The sequence below is a fragment of the Herpailurus yagouaroundi genome, unplaced genomic scaffold, assembly GCF_014898765.1.
Source record: "Herpailurus yagouaroundi ecotype Mexico unplaced genomic scaffold, PumYag 202, whole genome shotgun sequence".
Lineage (NCBI taxonomy): Eukaryota > Metazoa > Chordata > Mammalia > Carnivora > Felidae > Herpailurus > Herpailurus yagouaroundi.
Window position 1 is genome coordinate 7,240,245 of NW_024412433.1, and position 18,133 is coordinate 7,258,377.

Below are 18,133 nucleotides of genomic sequence, written 5' to 3' on the forward strand. Positions count from 1 at the left end.
ATCACTCCCGGGCTTACATTTAACATCATCCTTCACCCTGAAAATAAATCCTTACTCTCTAACATGACATGTGTAAGGGCACTCGTGACTGGCCTGCCTCATCTTAGCCTTCTCATCACGTATCCCTCAGACACACCATGGCTCCAAGCCAGACCAAATTATTTAGCTGCTTCCTGAACCAGTATGTTCTCAGGCATTTCTGAACCATTACAGGAATTACTTCTTTCAAGTGGGTTAAATTCTACTATTCTTCAACTGAAAAGTAGTGTATGTATTTCTGTCCATCAGCAGTGTCACCCAATTCATGATGCCCACCTAAGTGGGTGAGAGTAGGTGGTATTTTGTAACTGTGTTACTTGCCTGATTGTCATTGCCCTCGCTCCTTCAACACACATACCCCAGACACAAAAGACTGCAAAGTCCTATCCTTTATCCCATGTGTTCCCACCACAAAGCACTACAGTACTAGAAAACTCTCAAGAATTATTTGAATTATGGTCTCTCACTTGTTTATGGAGACAGACTCTGACCATGAACCCTTTCTACATTCTGGGCACTCTAAGGAGACTATCACTACTGCAAAGGATAAGAACACATTAAGTATAAAATAGGAACGAGCTTTTCCCTGAGGAATGAGAACCCAAAAGTCATTACAATGACATAAGTGTTGATAAGACATCCTCAGCTGGCAAGATTCCTTGCTCCTCCAGAAAATGTGAATGGAACATAGAATCTAATCTTAATGTTGGAACTTTTCAGCCACATGTCTGGAGACACTAAGAAATATAAACTAACATCACTATAAAGATTCGGTGTGGGAATTCAAGCCATAAATCAAGGGTCTAATAAGAACGTAGTGCATATTTTCTTAGGTTTTAGTATTTGTAACAGGTGTTTACACCATGAATAATGTAATTAAAGTATCCATATAATCATAATCATAAATGTGTTAACCAACCAATTTTAATTGATTTAAACTTGCTAATTTTAATTGTTTGAGGTCTTTTCTGGGAGAAAAGGGAATAATAAGGTTAGAATACGAACGTGCTTATAACAGGTAAGTACAGTAAACTAACAGGGCAAAGCCTAAGTGGCCAGAGAGACAGAGATGTCAGTAAACAAATCCCTGTGTCTGACAGCTGGAAAGCATGCTTTATTACAGAAGAATAAGGTTCAGACCTTTGCAGCTTTGGCCTTCTCCATCTGCTGAAGCTGTTCAAGGGCAGGTCCTGGAGTCGTGGTGTCAAGGGGAAGATCCCATACACTACCACCTTCCCAAACTGTAAGACAACAAGGGTTAAAATGAGGAATATCAGAGCTTATGTACATGGTCACATCTCCACAAGCATAACGAAAAAAGCTATTTCCCTGTCCCTGAATAAGCTCCATCATACAAATCTGGGCTGCTTTTAGGTAGACTGAACTGCATATGGGCTCTGGTTTAAATCAGTATCCTTCAACACATCTGGAAGAAAAGAAATTACCAGGCATGTACTGGGAAACTAATTTCATCCTCAAAAACCCTACTTCTGTTCACACACCCCATTTTTACTGATGAACATGCTAAGGGTTGGGGATAGTTCTGTAACATTCCCAAGGACACATACCATGCACATGGCCCTGCTAAGATTTAAATCCCAGTGCATTAGACCCTAAAGCCCACAGTATTTCCAGTAGCCATACAACCTCTTATCGCAAACCAAGAGGAGTGGGGTCAAGAGAGGTATGTAACTGTGAAACTGGAGAGAACTGAGTAGTTGCATGATACTGTGAATGTGTTCTATGCCACTGAATTGTTCATCTAAAAATGATTAATTTGGGGGCGCCTGGGTGGCTCAGTCTGTTAGGCGTCCAATGTGGGCTCAGGTCATGATCTCGCGGCTCATGAGTTTCAGCCCCACATCAGGCTCTGTCTGATAGCTCAAAGCCTGGAACCTGCTTCAAATTCTGTGTCTCCCTTTCTCTCTGCCCCTCTCCTGCTTGTTCTCTCTGTCTTTCAAAAATAAATAAGCATTAAAAAATTTTTCTTGGGGCACCAAGGTGGCTCAGTCAGTTGAGCATCCGACTTTGGCTCAGGTCATGATCACTCAGTTTGTGGCTTCAAGCCCTGTGTCGTGCTCTGTGCTGACAGCTCGGAGCCTGGAGCCTGCTTCGGATTCTGTGTCTCCCCCTCTCTCTCTGCCCCTCCCCAGCTCATGCTGTCTGCTTATCTGTCTGTCTGTCTGTCTCTCTCTCTCTCAAAAATAAATAAACATCAAAAAAATTTTTTAATTTTCTTAAATCGTTAATTTTATGTTATATGAATTTCATGCCAAAGAGAAAGAGGTACAGCTGGACGAAGGGAGGCCTCTGGAAAAGCTGGGCAAGTCTCACAAATCACAATGGGTCCTGCTGACCTGAAAGGCAGCACAGGGTCAAATGCAGAAGTAAACAAATAAAGTCTTCTGAGTCTGCTTTCCTACTGCCAGCAAAAGGTCCATGGACACCACTTTTCAGCATTCTCTATTCCCTACACTCCTATTTCTATACTATAAATTATTGTTTGTATAAAACCAATGGACAATTTTAAAGGGCCTTGACTGTATCATACCCAAAAAGAAACTGTTCAATAAGGTACTTAAAAATACTTCTCCCAACATTGGAGAATATTTTAACATCACAACTATAAATGACTACCAAAAAAAAATCAAGTACACAGAGCAGGAAAAGTTGATGATAATCAGTCCTTCTCCTGCTATAATCCCCAAGATCAATTAACATTGAACTATAGCATATAACAAAAGAACTATAGCCTGAATAGCTCAATGGCTCTAAGAAAAATCCGCCAATCTTATGAGTTTGAGCCCTGCATCAGGCTCTATGCTGACAGCTCAGAGCCTAGAGCCTGCTTCAGATTCTATATGTGTGTGTGTCTCTCTCTGCCCTTCCCCACTTGTGCTCTCTTTCTCTAAAAAATAAACATTAAAAAAAGAAAGAAAGAAAAGAAAAATCTACCAATGCCCATGGTTCCTGAGAACTGTCAACATTAACTATAACCTCTTCTAAGGATTTGTCTACGGTTCAAACTACCTACTTCTGCAGGTATCAGACATTAAAAACCAAAAGTGTTCCAGCAATATCAAGGCTTTAAACAACAAAAAAAAATCTCAGCCCCAAATTTCCTAATTTGATGTAAAAAGATCAGAGAATGAAATAGGGTGTTCACTTTAAAGCAAGCTTTCCTCGGGGTGCCTGGGTGGCTTAGTCGGTTAAGCGTCTGACTTAGGCTCAGATCATGATCTAATGGTTCGTGATTTTGAGCCCTGCGATGGGCTCTGTGCTAACAGCTCAGAGCCTGAAGCCTGCTTCATATTGTGTCTCCCTCTCTCTGTCCCTCCCCTGCTCGCGCGCGCACTCTCTCTCAAAATTAAACAAACATCAAAAATTTTTTCAATAAAATAAAGCAGGCTTTTCTCATCCCAAAACTTCTGGGTACCTGGAGTGTTAAGCTATGTATTAACCCTTCACTCAAAAGAAGAGACGTTTTTACTAAAGCTTTTTTTTTTTTCACTCTGGCAGAATAAATCAATCAAAATTTAAAACACTTTCCCACACCAATTAGAGCAACACAAAAAAGAGAGGCTAGCTCAAATTCATGAAATTTATCTACTAAAGACTTTTAGCAAATCTTTAACAGTATAGTTTCAACAGTATTCTCAGTCCTTTTCTGGGGTCTAATGAGACTCTTTGTTAATATTCAATATAAAATGGTTCAAAAATAAATAAAATGGTTCAAAAATGGACACATTTTTTAAAAATTGAATTACAAAGTAAGAGTCTAAATCCTTGGAGCTATACTAAAGGCAAATCTAAATTTTTACCTGTAGGCTGTGAGGTTGTTGGCTGAAGCTCCCAGATAGAACCAGTATCTGGCACTGACACAGACCTAGTTACTGAAGGAATGATGTTCTGATCAGATATTCTGCAAAAAGGAAATAAGAAAATTCACGTGTTCTTGTCATTTGCAAAAAAAAAAAAAAAAAATAAAGAGAAATTTCTACATGATTTGTAGGTTTTCCAGGCAATATGGCCAGAAAACTCCTTCACTGTTTTAACTAAAATACAACACTACCAAAAAAGCATTTAGGAGAGGAACAAAGATAGAGGCACATTCATCCCACTTCTGGAGTCAAGGTGTTAACAAATGTTGATTTCTAAATAATGAATATACCAACTGTCTTGAGGAAGAAAAAAAAAAAAAAAAAAAAAACACCCCAGAATAAAAAGCCAGTAGAAGTCATAGAGACAGCATGTTGTAATGAAAAACCCACAGACCTTAAGTCAAAAGGCTTCATTTTTTTCTATCTCTGAAGTTTTCTGTGTATTATGTCAACCAAGTCCTTCAGCCTCCCAGGGTCTAAACTGGTACCTTACCACCTACCTAACCTGCTTTCCCCACAAGATGGATTATGACTCAAAAGAGAAATGTGAAAGGCTTTGGTTGAATTGGACAGTAAGGTTTTTAGGACAGTCAGCGATACACTTGAAGGAAATGCAAGTACTACACTGAATGATAATCTGAAATCTATAATAGAAATTTAAGGCTTCAAGCATAATTTCCTTTTCCTCAGACTTATCTTAGAGGCTTTTGGGTTCTGGAAAATTTTAATTCTGTGTGGCAATGTTCATATCTCTTTCAACATACCATGGGTGAAATGAGATTAAACTTCTAGACTATAATTTTTTTATTGCTGGTTCTATAAGAATACACTACTTCGCAAATGTTTTCTTTATTCCTTGGTTACTATTCCAAATTTATCCTCTATGAGTAAAGAGACTAAAAATGCTTCATTGACAGATTATTATTTTTAAAAACTATATCCTGTTTTTATACACAATACACAAAAATGTGTCGTGTGTGGGTATTTTGATATCAGAGTTCACACGATACCAAAATTTCCTTTCTTCTCTTTCTCTCTCTCTCTCTCTCACACACACACACACACACACACACACACACATACGTGACCCATCATGGGGTGACCACCAACCTCATCTTCAGAGCCTGGAACTGTTGGAGAAGAAGTGCCAACTGTTGCTGCTGCTGCGAAGACAGGGCTGCTTTCTGTTGCTGAGCCAAAACCTGCGCATATTGTTGTCTTCAAAAAGTAAAATAAAGCATAACCTGTCTATCCACATTTAGTGCACTTTACTGAGACACTAAAAGACTAAAAGACACTAAAGACGCTAAAAGGCCAGTCCACCACCCCCCAAAAATACCATGAGAAAGAGCTATCAAATATATTTTAACAACACTTCATGATAACGACAGTTACACAGAAAATTGTCTACTTCATCCTAGAAAGAACTGAACTTATAGACAACATATATATCCTCAGGATGTCTATAAGAGGATAGAAAAAAAAATCACAAAATATCAAAAACTGGCAAACTCTCTGAAAATAATAGCCTTTCATCAGAAACCAAGTGAAAAATAAACAGATTCAGGGAAACCGGGTGGCTTAGTTGGTTAAGCGTCTGACTTCAGCTCAGGTCATAATCTTGTGGTTTCTGGGTTTGAGCCCCATGTTGGGCTCTGTGCTGACAGCTCAAGGCCTGGAGCCTGCTTCGGATTCTGTGCCTCTCTCTCTCTGCCCCTCCCCAGCTCATGCTCTGTCTCTCATTCTCTCAAAACTGATTAAATGCTAAAAAAAACTTTTTTAATAAAACAGAGTCAAACTAATAGCTATTTCCAAATGAAGCACCCTTTCCAAAACTAAAATCACTTGTATAAAAATTCTCAAAATTTATGTTTCAGCTTGGAAAATCTGGGGTTTTTCCCCCCCACTAGATCAGAGGTAGACAATTTTTATCTGTAAAGAGCCAGACGGTAAATATTTTAAGTTTGTAGGCCATATGCAACTACTCAACTCTTCTGCTGTAGTGCAAAAGCAGCCACAGACAATATACAAATGGGCGTGGCTATGTTCCATTAAAACTCTGCTCATAAAAACAGGTACCAAGCTGGTTTGCCAATCTTTGCACTAGATGACAGCAAATCTTACTTCCTCTACCAAAGGGACACACAATCTAAGTGATTCTGCTATCATTCCACACCACTACTAACAGTAGAAATCTTTACTTCTTCCTGCCCTCTCATCTATGTTTTTTCTCTATGACATTCACAGTTGAGCCAGCCATTTAGGAGGCGTTTGAGTCTTAAAATGCTTGTTGTTTCTTGCTTTAGAAGGCAAAGAGCTTGCAAGATTATAGTTATATGTCATTTTCTGCAAATTTATGGTAGGTAATAAGAAGATAAGACCAAACTCCAAATACATAGTGGTAACATGTCACTAGATGGGTAACTGAAGTATCCTATCAACTCTTAGTTCTCTGTTGTAGAAGGTGAAACTTAGGAAGTTCTACCTAATGGCACTCTGAATTCTGCACTGCCACCTACAGCATTACTGCTCTTACTGTATCAAGAACTGCTGGTACTGAAGGTGCTGCATCTGGTACAAGGCCGTGAGCTCCTGCTGCCTGGTCAGTCGTTCCTGGTCCAACTCTCCCTGGGAGCAAAGGGGTGGGAGAAGAAATACCACTGAATAAACTGCAAAGAGTCTAAAAGCCATTTACTACATATATCTGAGAGCAAACTGAATCTGAGATCTTCACATTACACTCCACCTTTCTGCCCAAAACGCTTAACTATTGCAAAAACTCAGCCTCTTTAAAAGCTGAACAGTGCCACCTAGCAGAAGAAGGTGGTATCTGCATTTTAAGAGATTCCCTGTAAGGAATTTCCCATAAGGCAAGGGTCCTTACGTCAGAAGCTGTCCTCCCCTCCTACTTTTGAACCTAAATGTTGTACTGTACGTACCCCACAGTCATTACTGTAACTAAAAAATGTATAATTTCCCAATGTTAAAAGTGATTCTTAAATTTGGGAATCCTGTAGAAATTAGAGAAATGGAACAAAACAGAAAGGAGTAAAATTATCTAAAGCAAAAGGGAAAAAAAAGTTAAAAGGAAAGGTTACAGTAGAATTTTATAATGGCTCGTAATGAACAGAAAAAGCAATATAGAAGTAGGTCTTCTTAAAGACGCGGAGAAATTTTTAATTTAAACAAAATACGAAAAATCTTTGAAAACTAATTCTCCACCCCAAAATTAGGTGTTTCTATTGCTATTAATATATCATGAGTTAGAAAAAATAAGCTGTTGTTTAGTTTATATTTCAAATAACATGGCTAGAATTTAAATTTTGCAAAGTTAAAACTCGGAAAAATAAAATGTTACATAAAATGTTATGTAAAATAAAAGAAATAATAAAAGCATAAGGGTAACAGACTACGGTAAATCATTAGTGAACAGTTTACATCTTTATTGTGCACAGATCATGGTTTGGAATGAAACATTTGATACACAGTTTCTTGGGGGTAGAGATCATCTGAAATTCAGGGACATTTTTCTTTTCCACTATACACTGAAGATTGGAAGCTACACTAGGTTAATGTCAAATTTCTACATAAGGGGGCACCTGGCTGGCTCAGTCAGTACAGCATGTTAACTCTTGATCTTGGGGTCAAGAGTTCAAGCCCCACACTGGGTGTAGAGCTTACTTTTATTAAGGGGTGCCTGGCTGGCTCAGTTGGTAGCGCATGCGACTCTTGGGGTTGTACGTTTGAGCCCCATGTTGAGTGTAGAGATTACCTAAAAATAAAATCTTTTAAAAAATAAAAATAAAACGTCTACATAAAAACCTACACTTCAAGGTATATTCATCATCCAGGTGAACTGTTATCAGGGCTATTCAGGGATTAGCAATCATAGCTGACACAGACACAGCTTGCCATGGTTCTTCCTGTTAAGCAGTCTAATGGAGGCTCAGCCCCTGTAACTGGAAGTCAGGCAATGGGCAAGGGATGAACTTTCAAAAGTTCTGAGACATGCACGATAACTCATCCCAATTTCAGAGAATGGAAATAAAGTTCCAACTTGTTATATAAATTAAATGTTTATACAATAATACATAATACAATTTTCCCTTGTATTTACAACAGAAATGTCAGAAATAATTCCCCTCATCTAGGAATCTTCACTGTTCTCCAAATTACAGGAGGTCTCAACCCATCATGGACTGACATCAATTACTGGGTCAAGATCAACATTTACATGTGAAAGAAGAGGAGGGGAGGGGAGGGAAGGGGAGGAGGGGGGAGGAGGGGAGAGAAGGGCGGGGAGGGGAGGGGAGGAACCGGAAAAGGAAAAGGAAAAGGAAAAGGAAAAGGAAAAGGAAAAGGAAAAGGAAAAGGAAAAGGAAAAGGAAAAGGAAAAGAAAAAGGAAAAGGAAAAGGAAAAGGAAAAGGAAAAGGAGGGAGGGAAAGGAAAGAAGAGAAAGGAAAGGGAATAGAGAGGGAGAGAAGGAGAAAGAAAGCAAGAAAGCAAGAAAGAAAGAAAAAAGTGCATGGCATAAAATATTATAATGGGTGCCTGGATGGCTCAGTCAGTTAAGGGTCCAACTCTTGATCTCGGCTCAGGACGTGATCTCACGGTTTCATGAGTTCGAGCTCCACATCGGGCTCTGTGGTAACAGTGCAGAGCCTGCTTGGGATTCTCTCTCTCCTCTCTCTCTGCCCCTCCCCCATATGCACTGTTTCTCTCTGTCTCTCTCTCTCTCAAAATAAACATTAAAAAAAAATTTTAAATATTTTGTGAAGCTTATTGCACAAATATGTGTATGTGTGTACAGTTATGAATATACATACAATATATATGAATGTACAGAGGAGTGGTGTAAAACTTTTTTTTTTTTTTTTACTATGGGCTATGGCCAAATAAGTTTGACAGCTGCTATTCTCACCTATGAACTCCTCTGACCATAGAAGTTGTGCCCTATTTACCTTCATCTCATAAGAACCTACCACAAGGCCTAGCACAGGCCCTCAATATGCAGTTGATGAATAAATCAATGGTGAATGTTACTGCAGAAATCCAATGTTCACTAAACGCTTTTAACTGTGGCCACTTCTGACTATGGCAGCCCCCTGACATCCCAACCTGGAAAAGGAAAAGTAAGGCAGATCCACAGCCCTCCCAAACGAACTCTATAGGGAGAGGCCCAGACGCAGCTACAGAGGAGTAAGAAGATCTGCCCTTCAAAGGCCTTCCAGTGCCAGTACACAAGGAAGGTTACATTATGATCCAGTTTTTAGTTAACATACCAATAACTAACATTAAAAAAAGAAAAAGTCTTCAAAATATTCAAAGCACTGGAATTGTCTATTAGCAACATTTATTTGCTTTAAGATAAACCTAAGACAGAAAATGTATGATTCTGAAAGCAAGAGGCAAACAGTGGGAAGGAAAGGGGAGGAGAGGAGAATGTGCATTCTAACTAGAGGCAAAAAGAAACTCCAAAGAAGTCACCTAACTGAAGCATCTTGGATAAAAGTAAAAGCTCGGGGGGGGGGGGGGGGGGCCCCGGGGGGGGAGATGTTTATGGGTCCGACTCTGGGTGTCAGCTCAGGTCATGATCTCTACACTGCCAGCACAGAGCCTGCTTGGGATTCTCTCTCCCCCCTCTCTGCCCCTCCCCAACTTGCGCACGCACGCACACACGCACACGTGAACTCAGTATTTCTCTCTCAAAATAAATAAACTTAAAAAAAAAAAAAAAAAGGTAAAAGCTCTGAAGTGAGCTTAGAAAAGTAAGGAGCCAGAACATGTAGTAGCTGGTAGGCAAGTCAGGATAAGATGTTTTTTATTCTACACCTGCTGGAAAGCTACTGAAGGATTTTGTTTCTTTAGAATTTGGAGACCGGGGGCGGGGGGAGGGAGGAGGACACAGGTATTTGAGTTTTGAAAAGATCATTATGGATAGGTATGCAGTCTCCAATCAGACTGCCCACTGCCATTTCAATTACTTTCAAAGAACTACAGTTTCTTCCTCATTAGACACAGTATCTAGGTTGTGCTTACAAAGAGAAGCAAGTGTTTCTGCATCTAGCATGTGTTCTGAGTGACCTATACGGTACTTACCATATGAGGAGGGGGAGCTGGACCGGGAGAGAAGGGAACCCTTCCCCACATTTTCATGATATCACCAAGAGGTTGGAAGCTTTCATCACACGCTCTCTTCACCAATAAAGACATGGTAAAATAGCCCGCCTGAAACCATTCCGCCATCTCCTGATTATTGAAGGGACCTAGAATAGCACCATTTAAACAGAAGGGCAATAAAAATCCTTTAAGACTGAAGAGGAAAAAAATATTTCCTAAGTCTGATCCTCATCCAGAGGTACAACTTGTTTCAGGTAACACCTGTCAAATACTTGATACAATATTTTAATTCAATTTATCTCCAAAAGTGGTAAACAGGCTTCTAACTAATAAAATACAACAGAAATGATTTTGAAATAAAACTTATGTCTATATATCCCAAATTGTATGTGGGGTTTTAATTACTTTAAGGAGCATAACTGTCTCCATCTCACTCAATCTCTACAAATTCATTTGTCAGAAAAGTATAATAAAACTGAAAAATGTGTTGGCTAGACTTTGTATCACTTATGTATAAAGAATATAAACACGTAGGGCTAAATATGCTTTTTTCTAAATTTCACTTTCTGCCAGATTATTAAAGGTTAGGCAAAGTATAAATAATCAAATTAAATCAAATTATGAGGTGGAGTGGTGGCTAGGTCTGTTAAGTGTCTGACTTTGGCTCAGGTCATGATCTTGCAGTTTCTGAGTTCAAGCCCTGCATCAGGCTCTGTGCTGACAGCTCAGAGCTTGGAGACTACTTTGGATTCTGTGTCTCAATCTCTGTCTGTCTCTCTGCCCCTCCCTGCCACTCAAAAATAACTGAGCATTAAAAAACATTAAGATAGGGGCGCCTGCGTGGCTCAGTCGGTTGAGCGGCCGACTTCGGCTCAGGTCACGATCTCGCAGTCCGTGAGTTCGAGCCTCGTGTCGGGCTCTGTGCTGACAGCTCAGAGCCTGGAGCCTGTTTCAGATTCTGTGTCTCCCTCTCTCTGACCCTCCCCCGTTCATGCGCTGTCTCTCTCTGTCTCAAAAATAAATAAACGTTAAAAATAATTTAAAAAAAAATTAAGATAAATTATTTACGTAGGTATGACTAAATCTGGCTTACGGTGGAGGGAGAGTAACATTCTCTACATGTTTTACAATTAAAAATCAAATATTTTATACATAAAATTAACAGATTCACACTGATCAATAACAATTAATTCATTCATTCAGCAAATATTTACTAAATACCAATTACATGAGTCTAGGTAATGAGAATACAACAGTTAAATAAAACAAAAGCCTATAATGTCCACTTCCGGGAAGATGGAGTAGATCTACTTTTCCCTGTTCTTCCTGCTAAATACAACTAAAAACCCTAACATTATATATACAAAGGAAACAAAAGAACACTATGAACAGTAGAGAGAAGGCAGACTGGCCTTGGTGCCTGAGGAACCACATGGAGGTGAATTCCCTGACCTTTCATTTTACTTCATATATTCCAGAACTAAGAAACAACAAAAAACATGACCCAATATATACATCTGAAAACATGACCCAAGTATATGCTATCTACAAGAAAGTCATTTCAAATATAAAAATATAGGCAGGTCGAAAATAAAAGGATAGGAAAAGGTATATCATGCAAGCATTAATCAAATTTTAAAAAAGCTAGAGTGGCTATATTAGTATTTGATAATGTAGACTTCAGAACAAAGAAAATTACCAGAGACAGAGAAGGATATTATATATTAATAAAGGGTCAATCCACCAGGAAGACACAGCAACGGCAAAAGCGTACGCACTGAACAAACCTGCAAAATATGTGAAGCAAAATCTAATAAAACTGAAAAGACAGAGAAATCTCCAGTAACAGCTGAAGGCTTCAACACCACTCTCTCAACAACTGACAGAACTAAACAGAAAACCAACAAGATTATAGAACTCAACAACACCATCAATAAGGTCCAACTGATATTTACAGAACACTCCAAAACAACAAAGTATACATTCTTTCAAGAACCCACAGAACATACAGCAAAACGAACTATATTCCGAGCCATAAATAAATCTCAATAAAATTTTAAAAGCTGAAATTAAATATGATGTGTTTCAACCACAATAAAATAAAGCTAGAAATCATTAACAGACAGGTAACAGGGAAATCTCCAAACCCTTGGAAACCACATAACACACTTCCAAATAATCCATGAGTAAAAGTGGAGGTCTCTTAGGGCAGCTGGTTGGCTCAGTCGGAGGAGCATACAACTCCTGATCTCGGGGTTGTAGAGATTACTTAAAAATAAATAAATATAGGGGCGCCTGGGTGGCTCAGTCGGTTAAGCGTCCGACTTCAACTCAGGTCACAATCTCACGGTCTGTGAGTTCGAGCCCCGCGTCGGGCCCTGTGCTGACAGCTCAGAGCCTGGAGCCTGCTTCAGATTCTGTGTCTCCCTCTCTCTCTGACCCTCCCCCGTTCATGCTCTGTCTCTCTCTGTCTCAAAAATAAATAAACGTTAAAAAAATTAAAAAAAAAAAAAAATATATATATATATTTAAAGTGGAGGTCTCAAGAGGAATCACAAAAAAAAAATACACTGAACTGAACAGAAATAAAAATACTTGTATCAAAATTTGTGGTACCCAGTTAAAGAAGGGCTGAAAGAGAAATTTACAGTTTTTATTATAGCTTACATTGGAAAAGAAAGTCTCAAATCAATAATATAAGCATCCACCTCAAGAACCTAGAAAAAGAAAAGCAAAATAAACCCTAAGAAAAAGGAAAGAAATAGTAAAGAGTAGAACTCAATGCAATTGAAAACAAAAAAGTGGGGGGAAAAAAATCAATGAAACAAAGTTAATTCTTTGAAAAGATCGGTAAAATTAAATCTCTAGCAAGACTGACAATGAGAAAAAGAGAAATGAACAAATTACGAACATCAGGAATAAATCACGGCCTATCACTACAGTACCTGCAAACATCAAAAAGATAATAAGAGAATATTCTAAACAATTCTACACACACAGATTTGACATCTTAGATGAAATGGACCAATTCGTCAAAAAACACAAACCACCAAAAATCAACCCTTACTAAATCAGTAATTTAAACAGCTCTGTAACTATTCGGGATACTGAATTTGTAATTTTAAAATTCCCAAGAAACAGGGCATCTGGCTGGCTCAGTCGGTAGAGCAAGCGACTCTCAATCTCGATGTCCTGAGTTCAAGCACCATATGTTGGGCATGGAGCCTATTTTAGAAAAAAAATAAATAAAATTCCCTAAAAACAGGTACCCAGGTGGTTTCACTGGAGAATTCTCCAAAACATTTAAAGATGAATTAACACCAATTCTAAACAATCTTCCAGAAAATAGAAAAGGGAGTAACTCCCAGCTCATTTTATGAAGCTGATATTATTACCCTGATACTAAAAGCAGACAATGAGAACACCAAAAAAAAAAAAAAAAAAAAAAAACCACTACAGAACAACATGTCTCATGAACAGAGACACAAAAATACTTAACTAAACATTACCAAATAGGATGCAGCAATATATAAAAAGAATTACACACCATGACCAAATGGGGTTTACTCCAAGGATGCAAAGCTGGTTCAATATTCAAAATGCACTCAATTTAATCCGCCATCTTAAACTTACTAAAGAAGGAAAATCACGGGACCATAGAAACAAATGCACAAAAAGGATTTGACAAAATCCAATGCCCAATCATGATAAAAACTCTCAAACAATAAGGTACTTCCTCAACTTCATAAAGAGCATCGATAAGGGTACTGAGTCAGCGAGAGGAGCCTGCTGCTCTTGATCTCAGGGTCATGCATTTGAGCCCCATGGTGGTGTAGAAATTACTTAAAAATAAATAAATAAAAAAACATCTATAAAAACCAAGCAGCTGGGGCACCTGGGTGGCTCAGTTAGGCGACCGACTTCGGCTCAGGTCATGATCTTGCAGTTTGTGAGTTCGAGCCCCGCATCGGGCTCTGTGCTGACAGCTCGAACCTAGAGCCTACTTCAGATTCTGTTCAGATTCTCTTCTCCCCTTCTCTCTACCCCTCCCCTGCTCATGCTCTGTGTCTCTCTGTCTTTCAATAATAATAAATGTTAAAAAAACTAAAAAAAAAAAAAAGAAGAAAACCAAGCAGCTAACATCATACTTAATTATTAAAGACTAAGTGTTCCCCCTAAGATAGGAACATAGGGAAAACAAGGCAAATATGTCTGCTCTCACCATCATATTCAACACAGTGTTGGAAAATACAATAAGGCAACAAAAGGAAATAAAAGGCATAGATTGGAAATGAAAAATTAAAACGATCCCTGTTTGCAGATAACAATGTCTACAAAGAAAATCCTATGGAACCTACCCAAACAACAACAACAAAAACTCCTAAAACTAATAAATGAGCTCAGCAGGTCACAGACTAATGACAAAAATCCAAAATCCAATTCTATATAGTAGGAATGAACACAAAGACACTGAAATATAATAAAACTTACAATCACTCAAAAAAAAAATCAAGTAGGTACAAATCTAATAGAACATGTACAGAATCTTTGCTGAAAATGACACAAGTTCATAGACTGGAAGAGTCAACATGAAAAAGATGTCAAGTCTTCAAAACGATACAGAGGTTTAACACTGTTCCTATTAAAATCTCAGCAAGATATATAAACAGATTTCTGAGCACATTTATATGGTAAATATAGACAAGACTATTCTGAAATTTATATGCAAAGGCAAAGGGAACTAGAAAAACTAAAAACTACTTTGCTAAAAATAAACCAGGAGAAAAAAACAACTGGAAGAAATCCATCTACTCAATTTCAAAACATGTTATATAGCTACAGTAATCAAGACTGTGATATTAGCGGCGACACAGACACATGGATCCGTGGAATAGAAGAACACAGAAACAGACCAACATAAATATGCCCAACTGAATTTTGAGAAAGGTACAAAAGCAATTCAAAAGAGGAAAGATGGCTTTTCAACAAAAGGTTCCAGAGCAACTGGACATCCATCAGCAAAAAAATAAACTTTGACCTAATTCCCATACGTTATGCAAAAATAGACCACAGACTTAAATGAAAAAAACCTAAATTATTCTGGAAAGGAAATTTTGGGATCTGAAGCTAGGCAAAGAGTTCTTCTATCTCTGACTTAATACCAAAAACACAATCCATTAAAGGAAAAAACTAATCAACTGGACTTCATCAAAATCTAAAACTTTTGATCTGTGAAAGACTCTGTTAAGAGGATAAAAAGATTCAGACTGGGAGAAAATATCTGCAAACCACATACCTAACAAAGGGCTATTATCTAGAATATATAAGGAAGTCTCAAAATTCAAAGGTTAAAAAAAGCAATGAGAACACAAGTAAAAAACATGAAGAGATCGTTTACTGAAGAGGATAAACACCAATAAACACATTAAAAGATGTCCAACGTCTTTAGCTGTTAAGGAAATGCAAGCCAAAAACTAGAATGAGATACCACTATAACAAGCCCAAATGGTTAAGGTAAAAAATAGCAACATCAAATACTGTCAAGGATGTGGAGAAAATGAATCACTCACAGATTGCTGGCAGAAATACAAAAATAGTACAGCTCCTCCACAAAACAACCTGGCAGTTGCTTAAAAAAACGAAACATGTCATCACCATACAATCTAGCAATTGCACTCCTGGACATTTATGTCTCAGAGGAATGAAGAGTTGTATTAACACAAAAGTCTATCCATAAATGTTTAACAGCTTTATTATAATAGCCAGAAACTGCAACAACCCAGACGCCCTTCATGGATATACGGTTAAACAATGATACATCTATATCATGGATGTACTACTCAGTAAATAAAAAGAAGAAATCTACTGATACATGCAACAACCTGTATGAATCTCCAGAGAATTGTGCTGAGTGAAAACAATTTTTTTTCCATTTGATGCAAATGGATTCCATTTCTGCAAAATTCTTGAAATGACAAAATATAGAAATCGGGAAAAGATTAGTGGCTGCCAAGTGTTAAGGAGCAGGAACAGGTGGAAAGGAAATGCATGTGGGCATCCAAGGGCAATAGGAAACGAAAATGTTCTGAATCTTGGGGCACCTGGGTGGCTCAGTCATTTAGGCGTCCGACTCTGGCTCAGGGTCATGATCTAGAGGTTCATGGGTTCAGGCCCCAGATTGGGCTGTCTGCTGTCAGCACAGAGCCCGCTTCGAATCCTCTGCCCGCCCCCTCCCCTCCCCGCCTCTCTCCTGCTTGCACGTGTGCATGCTCTCTCTCTCACTCTCTGAAAAATAAACATTTAAAAAAAAGAAAAAAGAAAATGTTCTAAATCTTAACTGTATCAAAGTCAATACATTGGCTGGATATGGTACTACAGTTTTGCATGAGATTACCACTCACGGCAATTGGGTAAAGAGTACATAAAATCTCTGTAGTATTTGTTACAACTGCATGTAAAGTTGCAATTATCTCAAGTATATTTAATTAGGGCACACATCTATATTTTATTTTTTAATTTTATTTGAGAGAGACAGGGAAAGAGAGAGGAAGAGAGACTCTTAAGCAGACTCCATGCTCAGTGCAAAGCCTGATGTGGGGTTCAATCACACAACCGTGGGATCATGACTTGAGCCAAAATCAAGAGTCGGATGCTCCACTGACTGAGCCACCGAGGCACCGTTCCATATATGCTTTAATTAAAACACACAGCCCTGAATTTGGAAGCACATTTTGTCTCTCCATTTGTAAGCCTTAAAATATCAGATAAACACTTTTGATTGCTTTACAAACAAAACAAAACAAAACATACACACACTTGTCCTGCTCCCAAGCACCTTCCATTCTATGGGGGTGTGAACAGGTCATGAACAAATCAGAACCAGGCAGTAATAGATGTTATGCAGGACAATAGAGGGTAAGGGGACTTAGAGTGGAAAGGGAGTTAGTATGTCACAAAGAGATCACAGGGTATACTTGGTAAAGAGTATCATGAAACTGACACTAATATTAGTCAATCAATTTCAGGTTATAAACAAAGAATTCAAAAGCGGAAATGAATCAACAAATTTCTTTTACAACATTCTCTACCCATTCTAACTTATGCACCATACAAATCTTTAAGGGATTAGCTTATAATATGGTACTATCCTTTCTCAGATAGTTCTTTACCATTTATGATGTCAATTCCATTTGAGCAAAACATTCAGGTAAGGTCTTCTATGATTGCCATCACCTTTAATGGGAGGTAAACTGAAGTGCAGAGAAGGTAACTCTTACCTGCCCAATTAACCCGCTGGGAAGCCAGAACTAAGGGCGTCCTAAGCATTTTGTCTGCATCCCTATTATATTTACTATCACATTCCGCCTTGTATTCAAATGATTTTCACTGGACCTCCCTCCCCCCCACCACTGAAATTGCAAAGTATTATGGAAGGAACCCTTAAATAAGTAAGTAAGTAAGTAAGTGTGTGTGTGTGTGTGTGTGTGTGTGTGTGTGTGTATGTACACGTACACACACACACACACACACAAAGAAAAACTGTAAAAATTGACTTTTTCCACTATTACGCAAATTAACATTAAATAATGACGATCTTACAGGAGATAATGGCTTCAAGTAGAATGGAACGAGCTACCTTGAATTTCTCCCTGAGGATCTTTGTAATACCACTTCTGCATTGCTTCGTGCATCAATGGAATTGAGACTCCCTTAGCTCTGTGCTCTTGCAGTTTTGATGCCAATCTCTCATCATCTAGTGCGCTATCTTGGAGATAAGCCACCATCTTCTCAGCTTGCTAATAGAAAAACAAAAAAAATGGATTGAGGAAACAAATGACCCCAAATTAATACTAGTACACTTAATAAAAATGCCTACCTTTTTTGAACTACTTGATCTGTAAAAGGTAGTACTGTGCAAGAAACACAGCAGGCAACCATTTAATTCTTCCATCAATATCATGAAAATATGTACTATCCCCACTTTATAGAGGGGGAAACTAAGGCTCAGAGAGGTCAAATCTTGCTCACTCTCAAAATTATTAAGCAAAGCAAACTGAAATTAAAACACAAACTGGTAAGGATCAAAGCCCAG

At 38.3% G+C, this 18,133-nt stretch overlaps 1 protein-coding gene across 8 annotated transcripts in view; it reads right to left on the minus strand.

Moving 5' to 3' along the window:
* Positions 1–18,133, minus strand: part of GIGYF2 (GRB10 interacting GYF protein 2) — a 153,539-nt gene that overhangs the window by 31,290 nt on the left and 104,116 nt on the right. For all 8 annotated transcript variants that reach the window (XM_040450663.1, XM_040450660.1, XM_040450662.1 and 5 more), the window contains 6 exons: positions 17,678–17,837; positions 10,021–10,187; positions 6,457–6,548; positions 5,031–5,138; positions 3,861–3,961; positions 1,180–1,280 (listed from right to left, as the gene is read on the minus strand). In XM_040450663.1, the coding sequence (XP_040306597.1) occupies positions 1,180–1,280; positions 3,861–3,961; positions 5,031–5,138; positions 6,457–6,548; positions 10,021–10,187; positions 17,678–17,837 (729 nt within the window). The remainder of the gene's footprint in view (positions 1–1,179; positions 1,281–3,860; positions 3,962–5,030; positions 5,139–6,456; positions 6,549–10,020; positions 10,188–17,677; positions 17,838–18,133) is intronic.